Source organism: Psammomys obesus, unplaced genomic scaffold (genome assembly GCF_907164565.1).
Source record: "Psammomys obesus unplaced genomic scaffold, mPsaObe1.curated_primary_1811, whole genome shotgun sequence".
In the NCBI taxonomy this organism is placed as follows: Eukaryota; Metazoa; Chordata; class Mammalia; order Rodentia; family Muridae; genus Psammomys; species Psammomys obesus.
The window spans coordinates 1,207,154-1,225,414 of NW_026596295.1; the positions used below are offsets into that span (position 1 = coordinate 1,207,154).

The following is an 18,261-nucleotide window of genomic DNA, read 5'->3' on the forward strand; positions in this document are numbered from 1 at the left end:
CATGGAGTAAAATGTTACATTGTTTGGGGCTGAGTAGTTCAAGAATTTGACAAATAGAGAACATATCTCTACAGATCATCCCTCAAATCATACGAAACACACACATGAACAAACACACAAAAACACATACACAGATGAACACATACAAACATACACATTTATGAAAAGACACACATGCATCACATCACACTGACTAACTCAAAATCAGCTTGTACTACCTGGATGCTGGTGGTGATTACTTTATTTATTACAGTTTCACAGAGTTAGAGAGGTTGGTTTCAATGTAGTTTGCTTCCGTGAGGCCATTATGTGAAACCTAGGACTCAAAAATGCTTCAGAGCAGCTTATGAATCCACTCCACTCCAGGCTGAAGGATAAAGTTGAAAAACAGACATAAAAAGAAAGCATCATTAATTATAAGGAAGCCTGATATGCTAAAGATTATAACAAACATTGTAAATTGAGGAGAACTTGGATTGTTTCTAAATTCTGTCCCTCCCTAGGTTCCACCACAGATCTATACTTTGAAGGCTTTGAATGGAGTCCAGTAGTATGCATATCAACCCCTGGAGGGTAAGCAATGGTACTCAGAGAAAGAAGTACCAAATGTTAGTGTAGCTGTTATTCATTGTAGAGTAAGTAAAGCCCTCTAAAAATTACATTATTAGTCTATGCTATCATGACTGTTTTTATTGCTTGAAAACTTCAAATTTGAAAATAAAACAGTAATTCTACAACACTAATACAAGTATTTCACATGTGTATATTGCATTTAGCATGACAGAGGGCCTCAGCTCTACCAAGGTACGAACAGGAAATGAGCAAAGTAAAAGCAGAGGGAACAGACTTATCTCCCAAGACTACGTAAGAGGGTAACACTTGAACCAAAGATTAGAGAGATCTCAAAAGATTACTAGGCTGTTAAAAAAGGGGAATTGAAGAAGCAATCTCTTAGATGAAAGAAGTAGAAATTATAAATCAACAAAAATATTTATCCCCAAGAAGAGGGAGTTAAGCTGAAAAGTATGGCTAGAAAGGAGATTTTTGTCACTTGTAGAAAGGTAACTTTTGTTTTCTGTTGTCAATAAGAATCAGGGCTCATTAAAACCTTTTGTTTCATCTGGAGGAGACAACTTGGAACCACCAGTAGAGATGAACAGGACCTAAGATATGACTAAAAACAAGCTGATTCTGCAGAAGGGGGACCATGTGGTCTGCCACCTAGAGAAAAGTTCTGGACTGGGAATAGGCCTGTATTTTATGGCAGAGCTGAACGACTGACTCAGTGTGCTAACCTAGGGTTATGATGCTTAACCTCATGAGGCTTGTTGTCCATCCAGCTGGAAAATTTGTGAATACCAACCATAAGATTAGTTTTGTGAGATCCAAGATGGCAGAGCCAGGAGGACTCTGTGTCTGGAGCAGGACAGCAATGATGACATAGTGACCAAGAGATGGAACTCTGGGCCCTAAAACAGCAATGATTGTGTTTATCAGGTGAGAGGAAACCCCATGATGTGGGAATCAATTCAGGTCACCCAGCTAAACCCGGGAAGAGTTCGTAGGTCCTGGTAGGCACTCAGTCTCCAGCCTTGAGCCACAGGCTTGTGTGCTCTGATCACCATCCCATACTCAACTGTGGGCACCAAAACACCAGAGATTGGGATTTCCAGTTGAGAGAAAACCCCACAGTGAAGGAAGAAAAAGGGACCAACCTCAGGTCACCCAGTCATTCCCTGGAAAAGGTCCCCGGGTACAGCGGGCACACAGCCGCCAGCTCAGAGCAGGGCAATCAGCTGCCAACCAGAGACCTGTGGTGTGCCCAACTCATTGTCCCAGACAGAACTGTGGGCACCAGGGCACTAGAGACTGGGTTTCCCTGTTGGGAGGAAACCCCACAGTGAGGGAAACAGCAGGTATGAACTTAGCACATTCAGCTGACCCTCCCCAACCCACATGGAAAAGTTCTCTAGAAAAGTTCCCAGGTTCTTTCAGGCACCCAGTCACCAGCTTGGAGCCACTACTCACCTGTGCCTACATGTTCTATGCACCAACCCAGACAGAACTATGGACCCCCAAACACCACAGACTGGCTCACCCTGTCAGGAGAAAACCCCATGGTGGGGGGAAACATCAGGTCAGGACACCCAGCTTCAGAAAAGTTTCTGGGTCCCCTCAGGCTCCAGGATTTGGCTTTCTGCTGCAGGCATGAGAGCTGTGCTCACCTTCCACTAATTACTGTTTGGGTACGGGGGCACAGAGCCCCAACCTCAGACCTACAAAAGCCTGGGATCCCTGAGATCAGCTCCCAGATACTGCTTCAAGGTGCAACCAGTTATCCCTAACTAAACTGAACAAACCACCAAGCTCCCAGGTTCTTCAAGAGGGCTGTGCCTAGAAAACAGTGTAAGAACAGCAGCAGCAGCTCACTAAATTCAGAGCATGAAATCCAGCAGCAGGGCAGCTGTCTCCAGGACTTCTTTGAGTGAGAGGAGAGCCCCCCGCCCCCTGGCTAACAAAGGCCACAGTTGCCCCTCAGTTCTATACACTTGAGGTGAGATGTGGCAGTTTCTGAGAAACACCTGCCATTCAGTGACCATACCCAAAAAGCTGAGGAGGTCTCCCTCAGGAAAAATCATTTTCCTGTCAAGGAGATTTCCCCCTCCTCCTCCAGGATTCCAGGAAGCACCAGAAACTAACAGCCCACACCTAAGATAGCCCAAGGGGTAAAGGCCAGCATAAAAGCTCAACCAACAAAACACAGAGCAATACGGCATCTCCAGAACAAAGTTATCCAGGGGCAAGCAGCTACACCCCAGCATAAAAGAAATTCAAGAAGATAATCTTACATTTATGCTTATGAAGAGGATAAAAGAGGAAACAAAATGCATAAAGAAATAGAAGAAGAAAAAGGCAAACAGATTATGGCCATATATAAAGAAATACAGGAAGATAAAAACAGATTGTGGCCATCCATAAAGAAATACGGGAACATGCAGTTAAACAGTTTCTGGCCTTTAGAGAGGAAATAATTAAATCACTGAAAGAAATAAAAGAAACAGACAAACAGGTGAAGGAATTGAAGGAAAATACAGTCAGACAGGTGAAGGAAATCAACAAAACAGATCAACATCTGAAGATAGAATTGGAAAAATTAAAAAGAAAATACAAACTGAGGATATCATGAGGAGGGAGAACTTAGGGAAGAAAACAGGAACAACAGAGGTAAGCATAATCAATGGACTACAAGAGATGGAAGAAAGAATCTCAGGTGTCGAAGATATGATAGAAGAAATCAATGTATCCATCAAAGAAAATGATAAATCTAAAAAATCCTGACTCAAACCATCCAAGAAATCCAAGACCACATGAAAAGACAAAACCTATGAATAATAGGAATAGAGGAAAAAGAAGACTTCAGTTTCCAAGGCCCAGAATATATTTTTCAACAAAATCATAGAAGAAAATTTCCCTAATTTAAAGGAGAGGCCTCTAAGAATACGAGAGGCCTACAGAACACCTAATAAATTAGACCAGAAGAGAAAATCCTCCCACCACATAATAATCAAAACAGTAAGTTTCGAACAAATAAAAGATACTAAAAGCTGCAAGGGAAAAAGGCCAAGTAACATATAATGGCAAACCCATCAGAATCACTCCTGACTTCTCAGTAGAGACTATGAAAGCCAGAAGAACCTGGACAGATATCATGCAGGCCCTAAGAGAACACAGATGTCAGCCAAGGCTACTCTACCCAGCAAAACTCTCAGCCATCACAGACGGAGAAAGCAAGATATTCATGACAAAAAAAAATGTAAACAATACCTCCCCACAAATCCAGCATTACAGAAGATACTAGAAGAAAAAAAATACAACCCAAGAAAACTAACTACCTTCAGGAAAACACAGGAAATAAATAACCTCACAACAGCAAAACTAAAAGTAGCAAAGCACACAAACACACTACCAGAACCAACATCAAAATTAAAGTATCTAACAGCTACTGGTCATTAATCTCCCTAAACACCAAAGGACTCAACTCTCCAATAATAATACACAAACCAACAGAATGGATGCATAAACAAGCCCCAACAATCTGTTGTATAAAAGAAACACATCTAAGTCATAAAGATAGACATTAGCTAAAGGTAAAGGGCTGGAAGAGAGTTTTCCAAGCAAAAAGACCCAAGAAGCAATAGACTTTCAACCAAAATTAATCAAAAGACATGCAGAAGGACACGTCATACTCATCAAAGGAAAATTCTTCCAAGAAGACATCACAATCCTGGCATCTATGCCCCAAATGCAAGAGCACCCACATTTGTAAAAGATACATTAATAAAAATTAAACCACACATAGATCCCCACACATTAATAGTGGGAGACTTCAACACCTCACTCTCAACAAAGAACAGGTCAACAAAACAGAAATTAAACAAAAACAAAAATAGAGGTCATGAATCAAATGGACCTAACAGACATCTAAAGAACCTTTCACCCAAACATAAAATAATTTACCTTCTTCTCAGCATTTCATAGAACCTTCTCCAAAATAGACCATATAGTTGGTCAGAAGCAAGCTTCAACAGATACAAGAAGATTGAAATAACCCCTTGTATCTTATCTGACCACCATGGACTAAGGCTGGACTTCAACAACAACAGAAATAGCAAAGAGCCCCCACACACATGGAAACTGAAACTGAACAACTTGCAACTCAGTGACAGCTGGGTCAGGGGAGTAATAAAAAAAGAAATCAAAGGCATCCTAGAATTCAACGAAAATGAAGGCACAAGATAACCAAACTCATGGAATACAGTGAAATCAGTGCTAAGAGGAAAATTCATAGCACGAAGTACATTCAAGAAGAAATTTGAAACATCTCATACAAGCAAGTTAATGGCTCACCTGAAAGCTGTAGGAGAAAAAAGAAGCAAATATACCCAAAAGGGGTAGATGCCTGGAAATAATCAAACCCAGGGCTGAAATCAATAAATTTTGGAATCAAATATCACAATTCAAAGAATCAATGAAACAAAAAGTTGATTCTTTGAAAAAATCAACAAGATAGACAAACCCTTACCCAAATTAACTAAAAGGCAGAGAGACAACATCCAAATCAACAAAATCAGAAATGAAAAGGAAGACATACCAAGAGATGCTAAGGAAATCCAAACGATATATTTGTCTTATTTCAAAAGCCTATATGTAGCAAAATGTAAAAATCTAAATGAAATGAACAATTTTCTAGTTTGAGTCCACTTGGAAAGCTGAATCAAGAACAGGTAAATCAATTAAATAGTCCTATATGCCCTAAGAATATAGAAGCTGTTATCAAAAGTCTCCCATCCAAAAAAGAAAAAACAAGCCCAGGGCCAGATTGTTTCACCACAGGATTCACCAGACCTTCATAGAAGAGCTAACACCAATACTCTTCAAACTATTCCACAAAATAGAAACAGAAGTAACGTTACCAAACTCATCCTATGAAGCCACAGTCACCTTGATATCTAAACCTTACAAAGACCCAACAAAGAAAGAGAATTTCAGGCCAATCTCTCTTATGAACATTGATGCAAAAATACTCAATAAAATACTTGCAAACCAAATCCAAGAACACCTTAAAGATATCATCCTCTATGACCAAGTAGGCTTCATCCCAGGTATGCAGGGGTGGTTCAGTTTACACAAATCCATCAATTAATCCACCATATAAACAAACTGAAAGAAAGAGACCACATGATAATCTCCTTAGATGCTGTAAAAGCATTTGATAAAATCCAACATTCATTTATTTTTAAAGACCTGGAGAGATCAAAGATACAAGGCACTTACATAAACATAGTAAACGCAATATACAGCAAATGTATAGCCAACATCAAACTAAACAGAGAGAAACTTAAATCAATTCCACTGAAAACAGAGACAAGGCAAGGCTTCCCACTCTCTCCATACCTCTTCAACATAGTACTTGAAGTCCTTGCTAGAGCAATATAACAACTAAAGGAGATCAAGACAATTCAGTTTGGAAAGGAAGAAGTCATAATATCACTATTTGAAGATGACATGATAGAATACATGAGTAACCCCAAAAATTCTACCAGGGAACTCCTACAGCCAATAAACGTCTTCAGCCAAGTGTCTGAATAGAAAATCAACTAAAAAAAAATCAGTGGCCTTCCTCTATTCAAAAGACAAATGGGCTGAGAAAAACATAGGGAAACAACACCCTTCACAATAACCACAAAGGACATAAAGTATGTTGGTGTATTTGTAACCAAGCAAGTAAAATCCTTGTATGAAAAAAACCTTTCAGTCTCTGAAGAAATAAATAGAAGAAGATATCAGAAGATGGAAAGATCTCCCATGCTCATGGCTTGGCAGGATTAACATAGTAAAAATGGGCATCATACCAAAAGCAATTTACAGATTCAATGCAATTCCCATCATATTACCAATACAATTCTTTACAGATCTTGAAAGAAAAACTTTCAACTTCATATGGAATAACAAGGAACCCAGAATTGCTAAAACATTCCAGTACAATAAAAGATCTTTTGGAGGTATCTCCATCTCTGATCTCAAGCTGTACTATAGAGCAACAGTAATAAAAATGGCATGGTACGGCCATAAAAACAGAATGGTGGATCAATGGAATTGAATAGAAGACCCAGAAATAAAGCCACACACTTATGGACACCTGATTTTTGACAAAGATGCCAAAACCATATAATGGAAAAAAGATAGCTTCTTCAACAAATGGTGTTGGTCCAACTGGGTGTTTACATGTAGAAAAACGCAAATAGATGCATACTTATCACCCTGCACAAAACTAAAATCCAAGTGGATCAAAGACCTCAATATAAAAACAGACACTCTAATCCTGTTAGAAGAAAGAGTAGGGAAGAACCTTGAACTAATTGGCACAGAAGCCAACTTCCTGAACAGAACACCTCAGGCTCTAAGATCAACAATCAAAAAATGTGACCTCATGAAACTAAAAAGCTTCTGTAAAGCAAAGGACACTGTTGAACAAAATGACAGCCTATAGACTGAGAAAAGATCTTCACCAACCCTATATCTGACAGAGGTCTAATATCCAGAATATATAAATAACTTAAGTTAAACAGCAACAAATCAAGTAATCCAATTAAAAAATAGGGTACAGAGCTAAAGAATTCTCAATAGAGGAACACTGAATGGCAGAGAAACACTTAAAGAAATGCTCAACATGCCTAGTCATCAGGGAAGTGCAAATCAATATGACCCTGTGATTTCACCTTACACCCTTAGAATGGCTAAGATGAAAAACACAAGTGATAGCACATGCTGGAGAGGATGTGGAGAGAGAGCAACCCTACTCCATTGCTGGTGGGAATGTAAACTTGTACAACCAAGTTGGAATCAATATGATGATTTCTCAAAAATTAGGGATAGTGCTACCTCAAGATCCAGCTATACCACGCCTAGGCATACACCCAAAAGATGCTCAAGTACACAACAAGGATATTTGCTTAACCATGTTTGTAGCAGCTTTATTTGTAATAGCCAGAAGCTGGAAGCAGCCTACATGTCCCTCAGTTGAGGAATGGATACAGAAATTGTGGTACAATTACACAGTGGAATACTACTCAGCAATCAAAAACAAGGAAATCATGAAATATGCATGGAAATGGTGGAATACAGAAAATATCATCCACAGTGAGCTATCCCAGAAGCAGAAAGACCCACATGGTATATACTCACGTATAAATGGATATTAGACATATAGGATAAACATACTAAAATCTGTATACCTCAGGAAGCTAATCAAGGAGAAGGACCCTGGGTAAGGTGTTCAATCTTCATTCAGAAAGGCAAAAGGGATGGACGTTGGAAGAGGGAGAAAACAGGGAACAGTACAGGAGCCACAGAGGGCCTCTGAAAGACTCTACCCAGCAGAGTATCAAAACATATGCTGAGATTCATAGCCAAACTTTGGGCAGAGTGCAGCAAATCTTATGAAAGAAGGGAGGGATAGAAGGGCAGAGAGGGAACAGGAGCTTCACAAGGAGAGCAACAGAACTAAAATATCTGGGCACGGCGGTCTTTTTTTGAGACTGATACTTCAACCGAGGACCATTCATGGAGATAACCTAGAACCACTGCTCAGATGTATTCCATGGCAGCTCAGTGTCCAAGAGAGTTCCTCAGTAATAGGAACAGGGACTGTCTCTGACATGAACTCATGGGCTGGCTCTTTGTTCACCTCCACCTGAGTGGGGAGCAGCCTTACTAGTCCACAGAGACAGACAATACCTCCAGTCCTGGTGACTCCTGATAGGTTAGGGTCAGATGGAAGGTGAGGAGACCTCTCCTATCAGTGGACTGGGGGAGGGGCATGGTAGTAGAAGAGGGAAGGAGGGCAGGGTTAGGAGGGGACTGGGAAGGGGGCATACTGTTGGGATACAAAGTGAATAAATTGTAATTAATGAAAATAAAATAAAAGTTAAAAAAGGTTAAAAAATAACCTTTTGTTTCAACTTGGATACAATAACTAAGTTTTGTGTATTCCTGAATCTTGATGTTCTTTTTATTTTAAGCTGTTGTGTGCAATTTGTTTAATTCATTGAGCAACCTCCCCAGAAATGTCTTTATGATACATTTAAATGTTCCGATGGAATTTTAATCAGTTTTTTAGTCTGCTTTTCAAAATTTTGTAAAGTTAACTATTTCTGTAAAATTACTATTTATAAAATGTGTGTTTTCAGTCACAAATCACTTTCTACTACTCTAGTCAAAATTAATGTTTTTCTCTTGAAATTTAAACATTTGTTTGACAACTTGGTTAACCTGTTTCAATGGATTTTTACCTTCCTTGCCTCCAATTTCCTGATTTCAATATTACTAAATATTAAATACTGTTAAATATTACCTAAAAATTATTTTCTAGATAATACATATATCTAGACTTTTAAACTGTCTTACTTTAAAATCCAGTTTGTCCTATGTGCTAAATCATAGTAAACATACCAAAGGAGCATATCTTGGTTTTGGAGGTGGAGATGATGCCTTGCACTGACAGACAGGTTTGGGCTTAGATGATGCTTTAACAGGCTCACAAGGAGGTAGCAGTAGTCTTTCTCTTGATGAATGGATTCTACCAGCCACAATTCTTTCCCCCTTTTCTCTGAAAGTAGTCTTTTTGAATGATATTCTGAATCCTCTCTTTATTTCTAATTTTTTCTTCGTTGAGTCAGTAGATGTGATGTCTGAATCATCAGTGGTCTTCGTAACTGTTAACCCTGATGACTCCTCAGATTCGGTATCTGAGGGCCTTACAATTTTACTTGTGCCTTCCCTGGAAGATGAATCAGATACTGAATCAGTATAACTCACTAGGCTCTTTATTGTATTTTTTGAGGCCTTTTTCTTTTCCTTCTTTACTTCAAAATCAGACCCACTTGCAGTAGAATCTGCATTCTTAATTACAACCTTCTTTTCTCCTTTCTTTGCAATTTTTTTGTCCTTCTTTTCACCTTTCTTACCTGTTGGATCACCTTCAGATTCAGAATCAGCATCAGTAGACTCTCTACCCTTAACAGGCTTCCTCCATATCCCTCCATTTCCATTCTTTCCATATATTTTGACCTTCTTGGAATCTGCATCTGTTTCAGAATCAGAATAGAATGAACCCTTTTTGTTATCTTTCTTTACACTTCTCTTTTCCTTCCTTGTTACCTTTGAGTCTGTAGATTCAGCGTCAGTAGATCCTGAATATATTTTGTACTCACTCCTCTTTTTTTTCCTTGAGTCTTTGGAGTCACCAGATTCAGCATCAGTGGATTCTGTATCCTTTTCTTTAACTTTCATTTTTTGTTTTTTATTTTTTTTTGGTTCTTTCTTTCCATCCTTAGAATCACCAGATTCACCATCAGTATACCCCTTATCCTTCTTCTTTGTTTCTTTCTTCTCTTTTTTCTTTCCTTCTTTCTTTGCATCTTTTGACTCTCCCGAATCAGGATCTGAGCCCTTTTCCTTCTTTCCACCCTTTTTTGAAGGTTTTTTTGCATTATTCTGTGAGTAATTTTTTGACCATTCATCAAAATTTGTAGATTTAGCTCTGACCTCATTTAGAAGCAACACTAAATCCATATTTAAGCTGTTTATGCACTCTGATATGCTAGCAGAAAAATCCTCAAAGGTCTTCTTGGGGTCTGTATTGGGATTGTCCATGCAACATGTGGCTTCATCATTGATCTTGGAATCCATTGAATGGTAATCACTTCTTGAATCCATTTCCAAGGTTTCCTTGGAATTGTTGGATTTTGTTTCACACATCAGAATTTGTTTCACATCAGAATTTGTTTCTGATGTGAAATTTGACTTCTTAAGCAGTTCAGTTTTATGTGATGATTTTAACAGAACTTTTTCTGTGTTGTCTATTATTTCAGGTTTCCTGGATTCTAGTGTCATTGCACTTGAGTTTATTTTTTCCTTGAATTTTGTTGTTGATCCTTTATCACTTTTGGGCTTTCTAGTTTCTGCCATTTTATAATGGTTTTGTGGATTATAAAGATATTTGAATGGAGCCTGTGTAACAGAAGCTGAGGAAAAGGATGGTCTTAGGAAAACTTCTCTTAAAACCTGGTTCATCCACACTTGAGTTGGTTTCTGACCTTTCTCAGTTTTCATTTTCTCTTGTCTCTGAAAATATTGGAGAGAATTATGATAAGTTTGTGAATGGTTTTTGTATTTTCATTTACAGCATAAAATGTTTTATCTTTTCATCAGTTATCTGTCAAAAATAGATTTTTTTTCTATTTCAAATTGTGTGTGCACATATTTATATATTCCTAATGCTCCATGCACACACAGACACACAGACACACACACACAAGCATGAATGTGTGTGTGTGTGTGTGTATAAAACAACAATTAATAAAGAAAGAGACAATGAATTTGAAAGAGAGTAAAGAGGGTTATATATGACATTTTGGAGGGAGAAAAGAGAAAGAAATTGATTTTTTTACAGTTTTATATGTTAGTTAAAAACAAATTGGTAGGCATGACAAGATAGCTCAGCATATAATGGTACTTACTATAAAAGCCTGATAACTTGAATTGGATCTCATAGTAGAAGAAAAGAAACACCTTCTGAAAGATATACTCTGAACCTTTGTACCTTCATGCCAGCACTCACACAAACACACATTATGCACACACACACAGACACTAATAATAATAAATAAAATGACATCAAAATAATCTTCTATAACTGAACAGGTGTAATTTAAGATTAAAATATAAATAAGTAAATGTAGCACAGAAAGAATGCTATTTTGAAAGATAATAGCAAAGCAGCATAATCTTTATGAAGGAGTACACCTAATAATTATTGTTTTTCTAATATTGGTATGATGTAATTATAATATCAAAAATAAAAGAAAAAAGTTTATTTGAAACATGTGGGGGCAATTTTGTTTTATAGAGACAAATAAATTTAAAATTTTACTCTTGCATAGTAAAATTCAAATTGTGTATTCATATATATATATATATATATATGCTATTATCAGCATATATTTAGTTTTTTTAAAATGATTTTTATATACTTACAGGAACTGCAGCTTCTAATAGTGAAGGTCCTGATAGTTTCTCAATATCTGGTATAGGTGTTTTGGAAAATGTCAAATCAAAACGTTCTTGACTCCATTGTTCACTTGTTTGACTTACTGAGATGAGAAAATAACATAAAATTTTGGAGTTAATAGTGAGACTCTTGCATGGAAAAACATTGTTAAGCCAGAACTATATTATTTAAGTAAAAGTAAGTTGTAACTCAAAACATAACTCTTCTTTTAGTATCTAAATATGAATTAAAAAACATAAAAGCCAATTTTCCCAGTTAGCATTTGATTATGTTTAACATTATAATTTTTATATAAAATATGTTTTTATAGGCACTTGTCTAAATAATATTATGATACTTTAATAAAACAATAGATTAAATATATATATTTCTGCTGTTTCTTATATGCTTACATTTTCTTCTCTGTCTTAATTTTTTAATGTCATTTTGGTTAGGTGGGACATAATATGATTAATTCTTTTATAATTTAATAAACAGCACAAATTTTGGCAAAAAACAAACAGTGAAAGTGCTAATGTTCAGAGATATCTTAGAAGGCTTACCCCTCTGAATTTAATGGCATCTCCAGTCACAGAAATTAGACCCATACCTGCAAATATTATCTTCCATTCTATAAAGTCTATGAGGATATATACATATTTGAGGCTATTCAGAAAAAAATCAAGACTCTCAAACTGTCTGGAAACTTTGACAAAAGAGGAGTTGGGAACAAAATTCAGGATAGTTTTCCCAGGAAGGAAGAGGCTAATGAGAGATGTGATATATATATACATACATGAGTTGTTATTTGTGAGGGTACTTATAGCAATTACTATAGTATAGCTGATACTGCTAATAGTTAATGCTTTTATATGCTGGATTCTATTCTAAGACCTTCATAGTTGTCAACCTCAACCTTGAAAATTCTTTTTGAGTTACATAATATCATTGCATACCCTAAAAATGTGTAAAAATAACACACTTCCATATGCCAAATTTCTTATTCCAAATCACAAAGCTAGTAAATAGCTGAGTTAAGATTCTTATTCAATTTGGCCCCTGAGTCAATCCCTTGAGTGAAGTGTTATAATGTTCTTTATAAGTTTGCTGAGGGTAGAGCTGGAACTAATAGAAAAAAATGTGCCTCTTTAAGATTATTTCAGTTTAATATGTTATTGAGACCTCTGTAACTTTGGGCATAGTTCAGGGAAACATGTGAAAGAAGGGAGAGATAGAAAGACCTGGAGGGGACAGAAGAGGCACAAGGTAACCAACAGAGCCAAAACAAAAACAAAAACAAAAACCTGGTCCCAGGGCATGCCTCAGAGACCTATACTCCAATCAAGGACCATGCATGGAGAGGACCTACACACCCTGCACAGGTGAAGTCCATAGGCTGCTCAGTTTCCAAGTGGGTTCTTTAGTAAGGGGATCAGAGGCTGTCTTTGACATGAACTCAGTGTCAGGCTCTTCTATCACATCTCCCTGGGGGAGGGAGTGCAGCCTTGCCAGGCCACAGAGCAAGATGATGCAGCCAGCCCTGAAGAGACCTGATAGGCTAGGGTCAAATAAAAGGGAAGGAGGTCCTCCCCTATCAGTAGACTAGGGAAGAGGCATAGGGTGAGAAGAGGGAGGGTGGATGGGATTGGGAGGAGACGGGGGAGGAGGGGAGGAGGGCATGGTGGCTATAGAAGGGATACAAAGTAAATAAATTGTAATAAATAACAATAAATTTAAAAATGCAAGAAAAGAATAAAATAAATTTACTTTTATATCAATTACCCAACAACAATACTTTTGCAGTGACAATTATTGGCATGGTATCCAAATATATAGAATTCAGGAACACTTACGTTATCAAAAATACAGTTATAATTATTTCCTCTAAGAATAATAGAAATAGATGAAAAAGAAGATTCCAGACTCCAAGGTCCAGAAAACATTTTCAAGAACATCATAGAAGAAAATTGTCCAAGCTTAAAGAAAGAGATGTACATAAACATATAAGAGGCCTGCAGAACACCAAATAGACTAGACCAGTAAAGAAATTCTTCACGTCACATCATAGTCAAAACAGTAAACCTACAGAACAAAGAAAAATATTAAAAGCAGCAAAGGAAAAAGGCCAAGTAACATATGAAGGTAGACCTATCAGAATCACACCAGATTTCTCAACAGAAACTATGAAAGCCAGAAGGGCCTGGGCAGAAGTCATGCAAACCTTAAGGAACCACAAATGCCAACCCACACTACTATAACCAGCAAAACGTTCAATCACCATAGACAGAGAATTCAAAATATTCCATGACTAAACCCAGCCCTACAGAAGTTACTAGAAGGAAAATTACAACCCAACGAAAACAAGTATATCCAAGGAAACATAGGACATAGATAACTACACAACAGAAAAGTTAAAAGGATACAAGCAATGAAACACAGCAACACTACCAATCCCACATCAAAAGAAAGTAACATTTTTTGGTCACTAGTATCTGTCAATATCAATGGACTCAACTCACCAATAAAAAGACACAGACTAACAGAACGGATGTGGAAATAAGATACAACATTCTGGTGCATCCAAGAAACACACCTATGCAACAAAGATAAAAACTACCTCAGAGTAAAGGGCTGGAAAAATGTTTTTCAAGCAAATGGACACAGAAAACAAGCTGGGGTAGCTATCCTAATATCTAATAAAATAAACTTTCAACCAAAATTCATCAAAAAAAGATAAGGAAGGGCACTACATTCTCATCAAAGAAAAAAATCCACCAAGAGGATATCACAATTCTGAACATTTATGCCCCAAATATAAGAGCACCTACATTCATAAATGAAACATTATTAAAGCTTAATTCACACATTGATCCCAATACCTTAATAGTGGGAGACTTCAACAACCCACTATCACCAGGGACGGATCAACTAGATAGAAACCAAATAGGAAAATAAAGGCACTTACAGAGGCCCTAATTCAAATGGACCTAATAGATGTCTACAGATCTTTCCACCCAAACTCAAAAGAGTATACCTTCTTTTCAGCACCTCATGGAACCTTCTCCAAAATAAACCATATAGTTAGTCACAAAGCAAGCCTCAACAGATACAAGAAGATTGAAATAATCCCCTGTATTCTATCTGACCACCATTGACTAAAGCTGGACTTCAACAACAAGGGAAATAACAAAAAGCCTACACTCACATGGAAACAGAACAACTCCCTATTAAATGACAGCTTAGGGTTAAGGAAGAAATAAAGAAAGAAATTAAAGACTTTCTAGAATTCAATGAAAATGAAGGTGCAACATACCCAAATTTATGGGACACATTGAGAGCAGTGCTCAGAGGAAAATTCATAGCACTATGTGCCTTCAAGAAGAAATTTGTAACATCACATACAAGCAACTTAATGGCTCAACTGAAAATCCTAGAAGAAGAAGAAGAAGAAGAAGAAGAAGAAGAAGAAGAAGAAGAAGAAGAAGAAGAAGAAGAAGAAGAAGAAGAAGAAGATACACCCAAGAGGAACAGATGACTGGAAGTAATCAAACTCAGGGCTGAAATCAATCATTTAGAAATAAATAAAACTATTCAAAGAATCAAAAATCTAATTCTTTGAGAAAATCAACAAAATAGACAAACCCTTAGCTAAAGTAACTAAAAGGCAGAGAGAATCTATCCAAATCAGCAAAATCAGAAATGAAAAGAGGGACATAAATACACACAGAGGAAATCTAAACAATCATTAGGGCATACTACAAAAGATTATATGCCACAAAATTTGAAAATCTAAATGAAATGGAAAATTTTCTTGATAGATTCCATCTTCCTAAATTAAGTCAAGATCAGTTAGAAAGATTGAATAGCCCTATATCTCCCAAGGAAATTGGAGCAGTCATCAACAGTCTCCCATCCAAAAAAAGCCCTGGGCCAGATGGTTTCAGCACAGAACTCTACCAGACCTTCAAAGAAGTGCTAACTCCAATCTTCCTCAAAACAGAAACAAAACAGAAACAGAAGGAACATTACCAAACTCATTCTATGAAGCCACGGTCACCTTGATACCTAAACCACACAAACACCCAACAATAAAAGAGAACTTCAGACCTGTCTCTTTTATGAACATTGATGCAAAAATACTCAATAAAATCCTTGCAAACTGAATCCAAGAACACATCAAAGATATCATCCACTATGACCAAATAGGCTTCATCCCTGGCATGCAAGGGTGGTTCAATATATATTGAAATGCATCAATGTAATCCACCACATAAACAAACTGAAGGAGAAAAACCACATGATCATCTCCTTAGATGCCGAAAAAGCATTTGACAAAATCCAACACCCATTCATGTTTAAAGTCTTAGAGAGATCAGGAATACAAGGCACATACCTAAACATACTAAAGGCAATATACAGCAAGCCTATAGCCAACAACAAACTCAATGGAGAGAAACTCAAATCAATCCCACTGAAATCAGGGATGAGGCAAGGCTATCGACTCTCTCTATATCTCTTCAACATAGTACTTGAAGTCCTAGATAGAGCAATAAGACAACTAAAGGAGATCAAGGGGATACAAATTAGAAAAGAAGAAATCAAAGTTTCACTATTCACAGATGATATGATAGTATACATGAGCAACCCCCAAAATTCAACCAGAGAACACCTTCAGCTGATAAACACCTTCAGCAAAGTGTCTGGATACAAAATTAACTAAAAAAAAAAATAAATCAGAAGCCCTCCTGTATACCAAAGACAAAAGGGCCAAGGAAGAATTAGAGAAACAACACCCTTCACAATAGCCACTAATAACATAAAGTACCTTGGGGTGACTCTAACCAAGCAAGAGAAAGACCTGTTTGAGAAAAACTTCAAGCCTCTGAAGAAAGAAATTGAGGAAGATGTCAGAAGATGGAAAGATCTCCCATGCTAATAGATTGGTAGGATTAACATAGTGAAAATGGCCATTCTGTCAAAAGCAATCTACAGATTCAATTCAATTTCCATCAAAATACCAACACAATTCTTTATAGACCTTGAAAGAAAAATTATCAACTTCATATGGAGAAACAAAAAACACGAATTTCCAAAACAATCCTGTACAGCAACAGATTATCTGGAGGCATCTCCATCCCTGAACTCAAGGTATACTACAGAGCAATAGTAATAAAAACTGCATGGTATTGGCATAGAAATAGAATGGCGGATCATTGGAACCAAATAGAAGACACAGAAATAAACCCACACATTTATGGACACCTGATCTTTGACAAAGATGCCAAAACCATACAATGGAAAAAAGACAGCATCTTCAACAAATGGTGCTGGTCCAACTGGATGTCTACATGTAGAAAAATACAAATAGATCCATATGCATCACCCTGTACAAAACTAAAGTCCAAGTGGACCAAAGACCTCAAAATAAAATCAGACACACTAAATCAGTGAGAAGAAAATGTGTTGAAGAGCCTTGAACTTATTGGCACAAGAGAAAAATTCCTGAACAGAATACCATCAGCACAGGTTCTAAAATCAACAATCAAAAAATGGGACCTCATGAAACTGAAAAACTTCTGTAAAGCAAAAGATACTGTTGTCAGAACAAAATGACAGCCTACAGACTGAGTATATTCACCAACCCTATATCTGACAGAGGGCTGATATCCAGAATATATAAAGAACTAAAGAAGTTAAAAAGCACCAAATCAAGCTATCTGATAAAAAAAAATGGGGTGCAGAGCTAAACAGAGAATTCTCTGTAGAGGAATATAAAATGGCAGAGAAACACTTAAATGCTCAATATCCTTATCCATCAGAGAAATGCAAATTAAAACCAACCTGAGATTTCATCTGACACACATCAGAATGGTTAAAATAAAAATCTCAAGTGATAACACATGCTGGAGAGGTTGTGGAGAAAGGGCAACCCTCCTCCATTGTTGGTGGGAATGTAAACTTGTACAACCACTTTGGAAATCAATCTGGTGCTTCCTCAAGATCCAGCTATACCACCACTAAGCATATATCCAAAAGATGCTTAAGTACACAACAAGGATATTTGCTAAACCATGTTTGTAGCAGCTTTATTTGTAATAGTCAGAACCTGGAAACAACCAAGATGTCCCTCAGTTGAGGAATGGAAACAGAAATTGTGGTACTTTTACACAATGGAATACTACTCAGCAATTAAAACCAAGGAAATCACAAACTTTGCAGGTAAATGGTGGGACCTAGAAAAGATCATCCTGAGTGAAGTATCCCAGAAGCAGAAATATACACATGGTATATACTCACAAGTGGATACTAGACCTGTCAAATAAGATAAACATATTAAAATCTATTCACCTAAAGAAGATAAACAAGAAAGAGTACCCGGGGTATGATGATCAATCCTCACTTAGAAACACAAATGGGATGGAAATTGGAAATAGGAGAAAACAAGTAACAGGACAGGAGCCTACCACAGAGGGTCCCTGAAAGACAATACCTACCAGTGTATCAAAACAGATGTTGTGACTCATAACCAAACGTTGGGCAGAGTGCAGGGAATCATATGAAAGAAGGGGGAGATAGTATGACCTGGAGAGGACAGGAGCTTCACAGGACCAAATATATCTGGGCACAGGGGTCTTTTCTGAGACTGTTTC

The 18,261-nt window shown here is 37.2% G+C and overlaps 1 protein-coding gene across 1 annotated transcript; it reads right to left on the reverse strand.

Moving 5' to 3' along the window:
- Positions 1-334: 334 nt before the first annotated feature.
- Positions 335-12,219, reverse strand: Cylc1 (cylicin 1). The gene is made up of 4 exons (XM_055597011.1): positions 12,175-12,219; positions 11,599-11,760; positions 9,013-10,686; positions 335-367 (listed from the first exon to the last, which is right to left on the reverse strand). The coding sequence occupies exons 1-4, from the start codon at positions 12,217-12,219 to the stop codon at positions 335-337; spliced, it is 1,914 nt and encodes a 637-aa protein (XP_055452986.1).
- Between the last annotated feature and the right edge of the window lie 6,042 nt (positions 12,220-18,261).

What these genes read in the sequence shown, in the direction of transcription:
- Cylc1 (XM_055597011.1), bottom strand. Translation starts at nt 12,219, where the DNA reads ATGGGTCTAATTTCTGTGACTGGAGATGCCATTAAATTCAGAGGG. An exon ending in ATGCCATTAAATTCAGAGGG is followed by an intron (nt 11,761 to 12,174) that starts GTAAGCCTTCTA and finishes TTTCCATGCAAG; the next exon opens with AGTCTCACTATTAACTCCAA. An exon ending in TATTAGAAGCTGCAGTTCCT is followed by an intron (nt 10,687 to 11,598) that starts GTAAGTATATAA and finishes CAATATTTTCAG; the next exon opens with AGACAAGAGAAAATGAAAAC.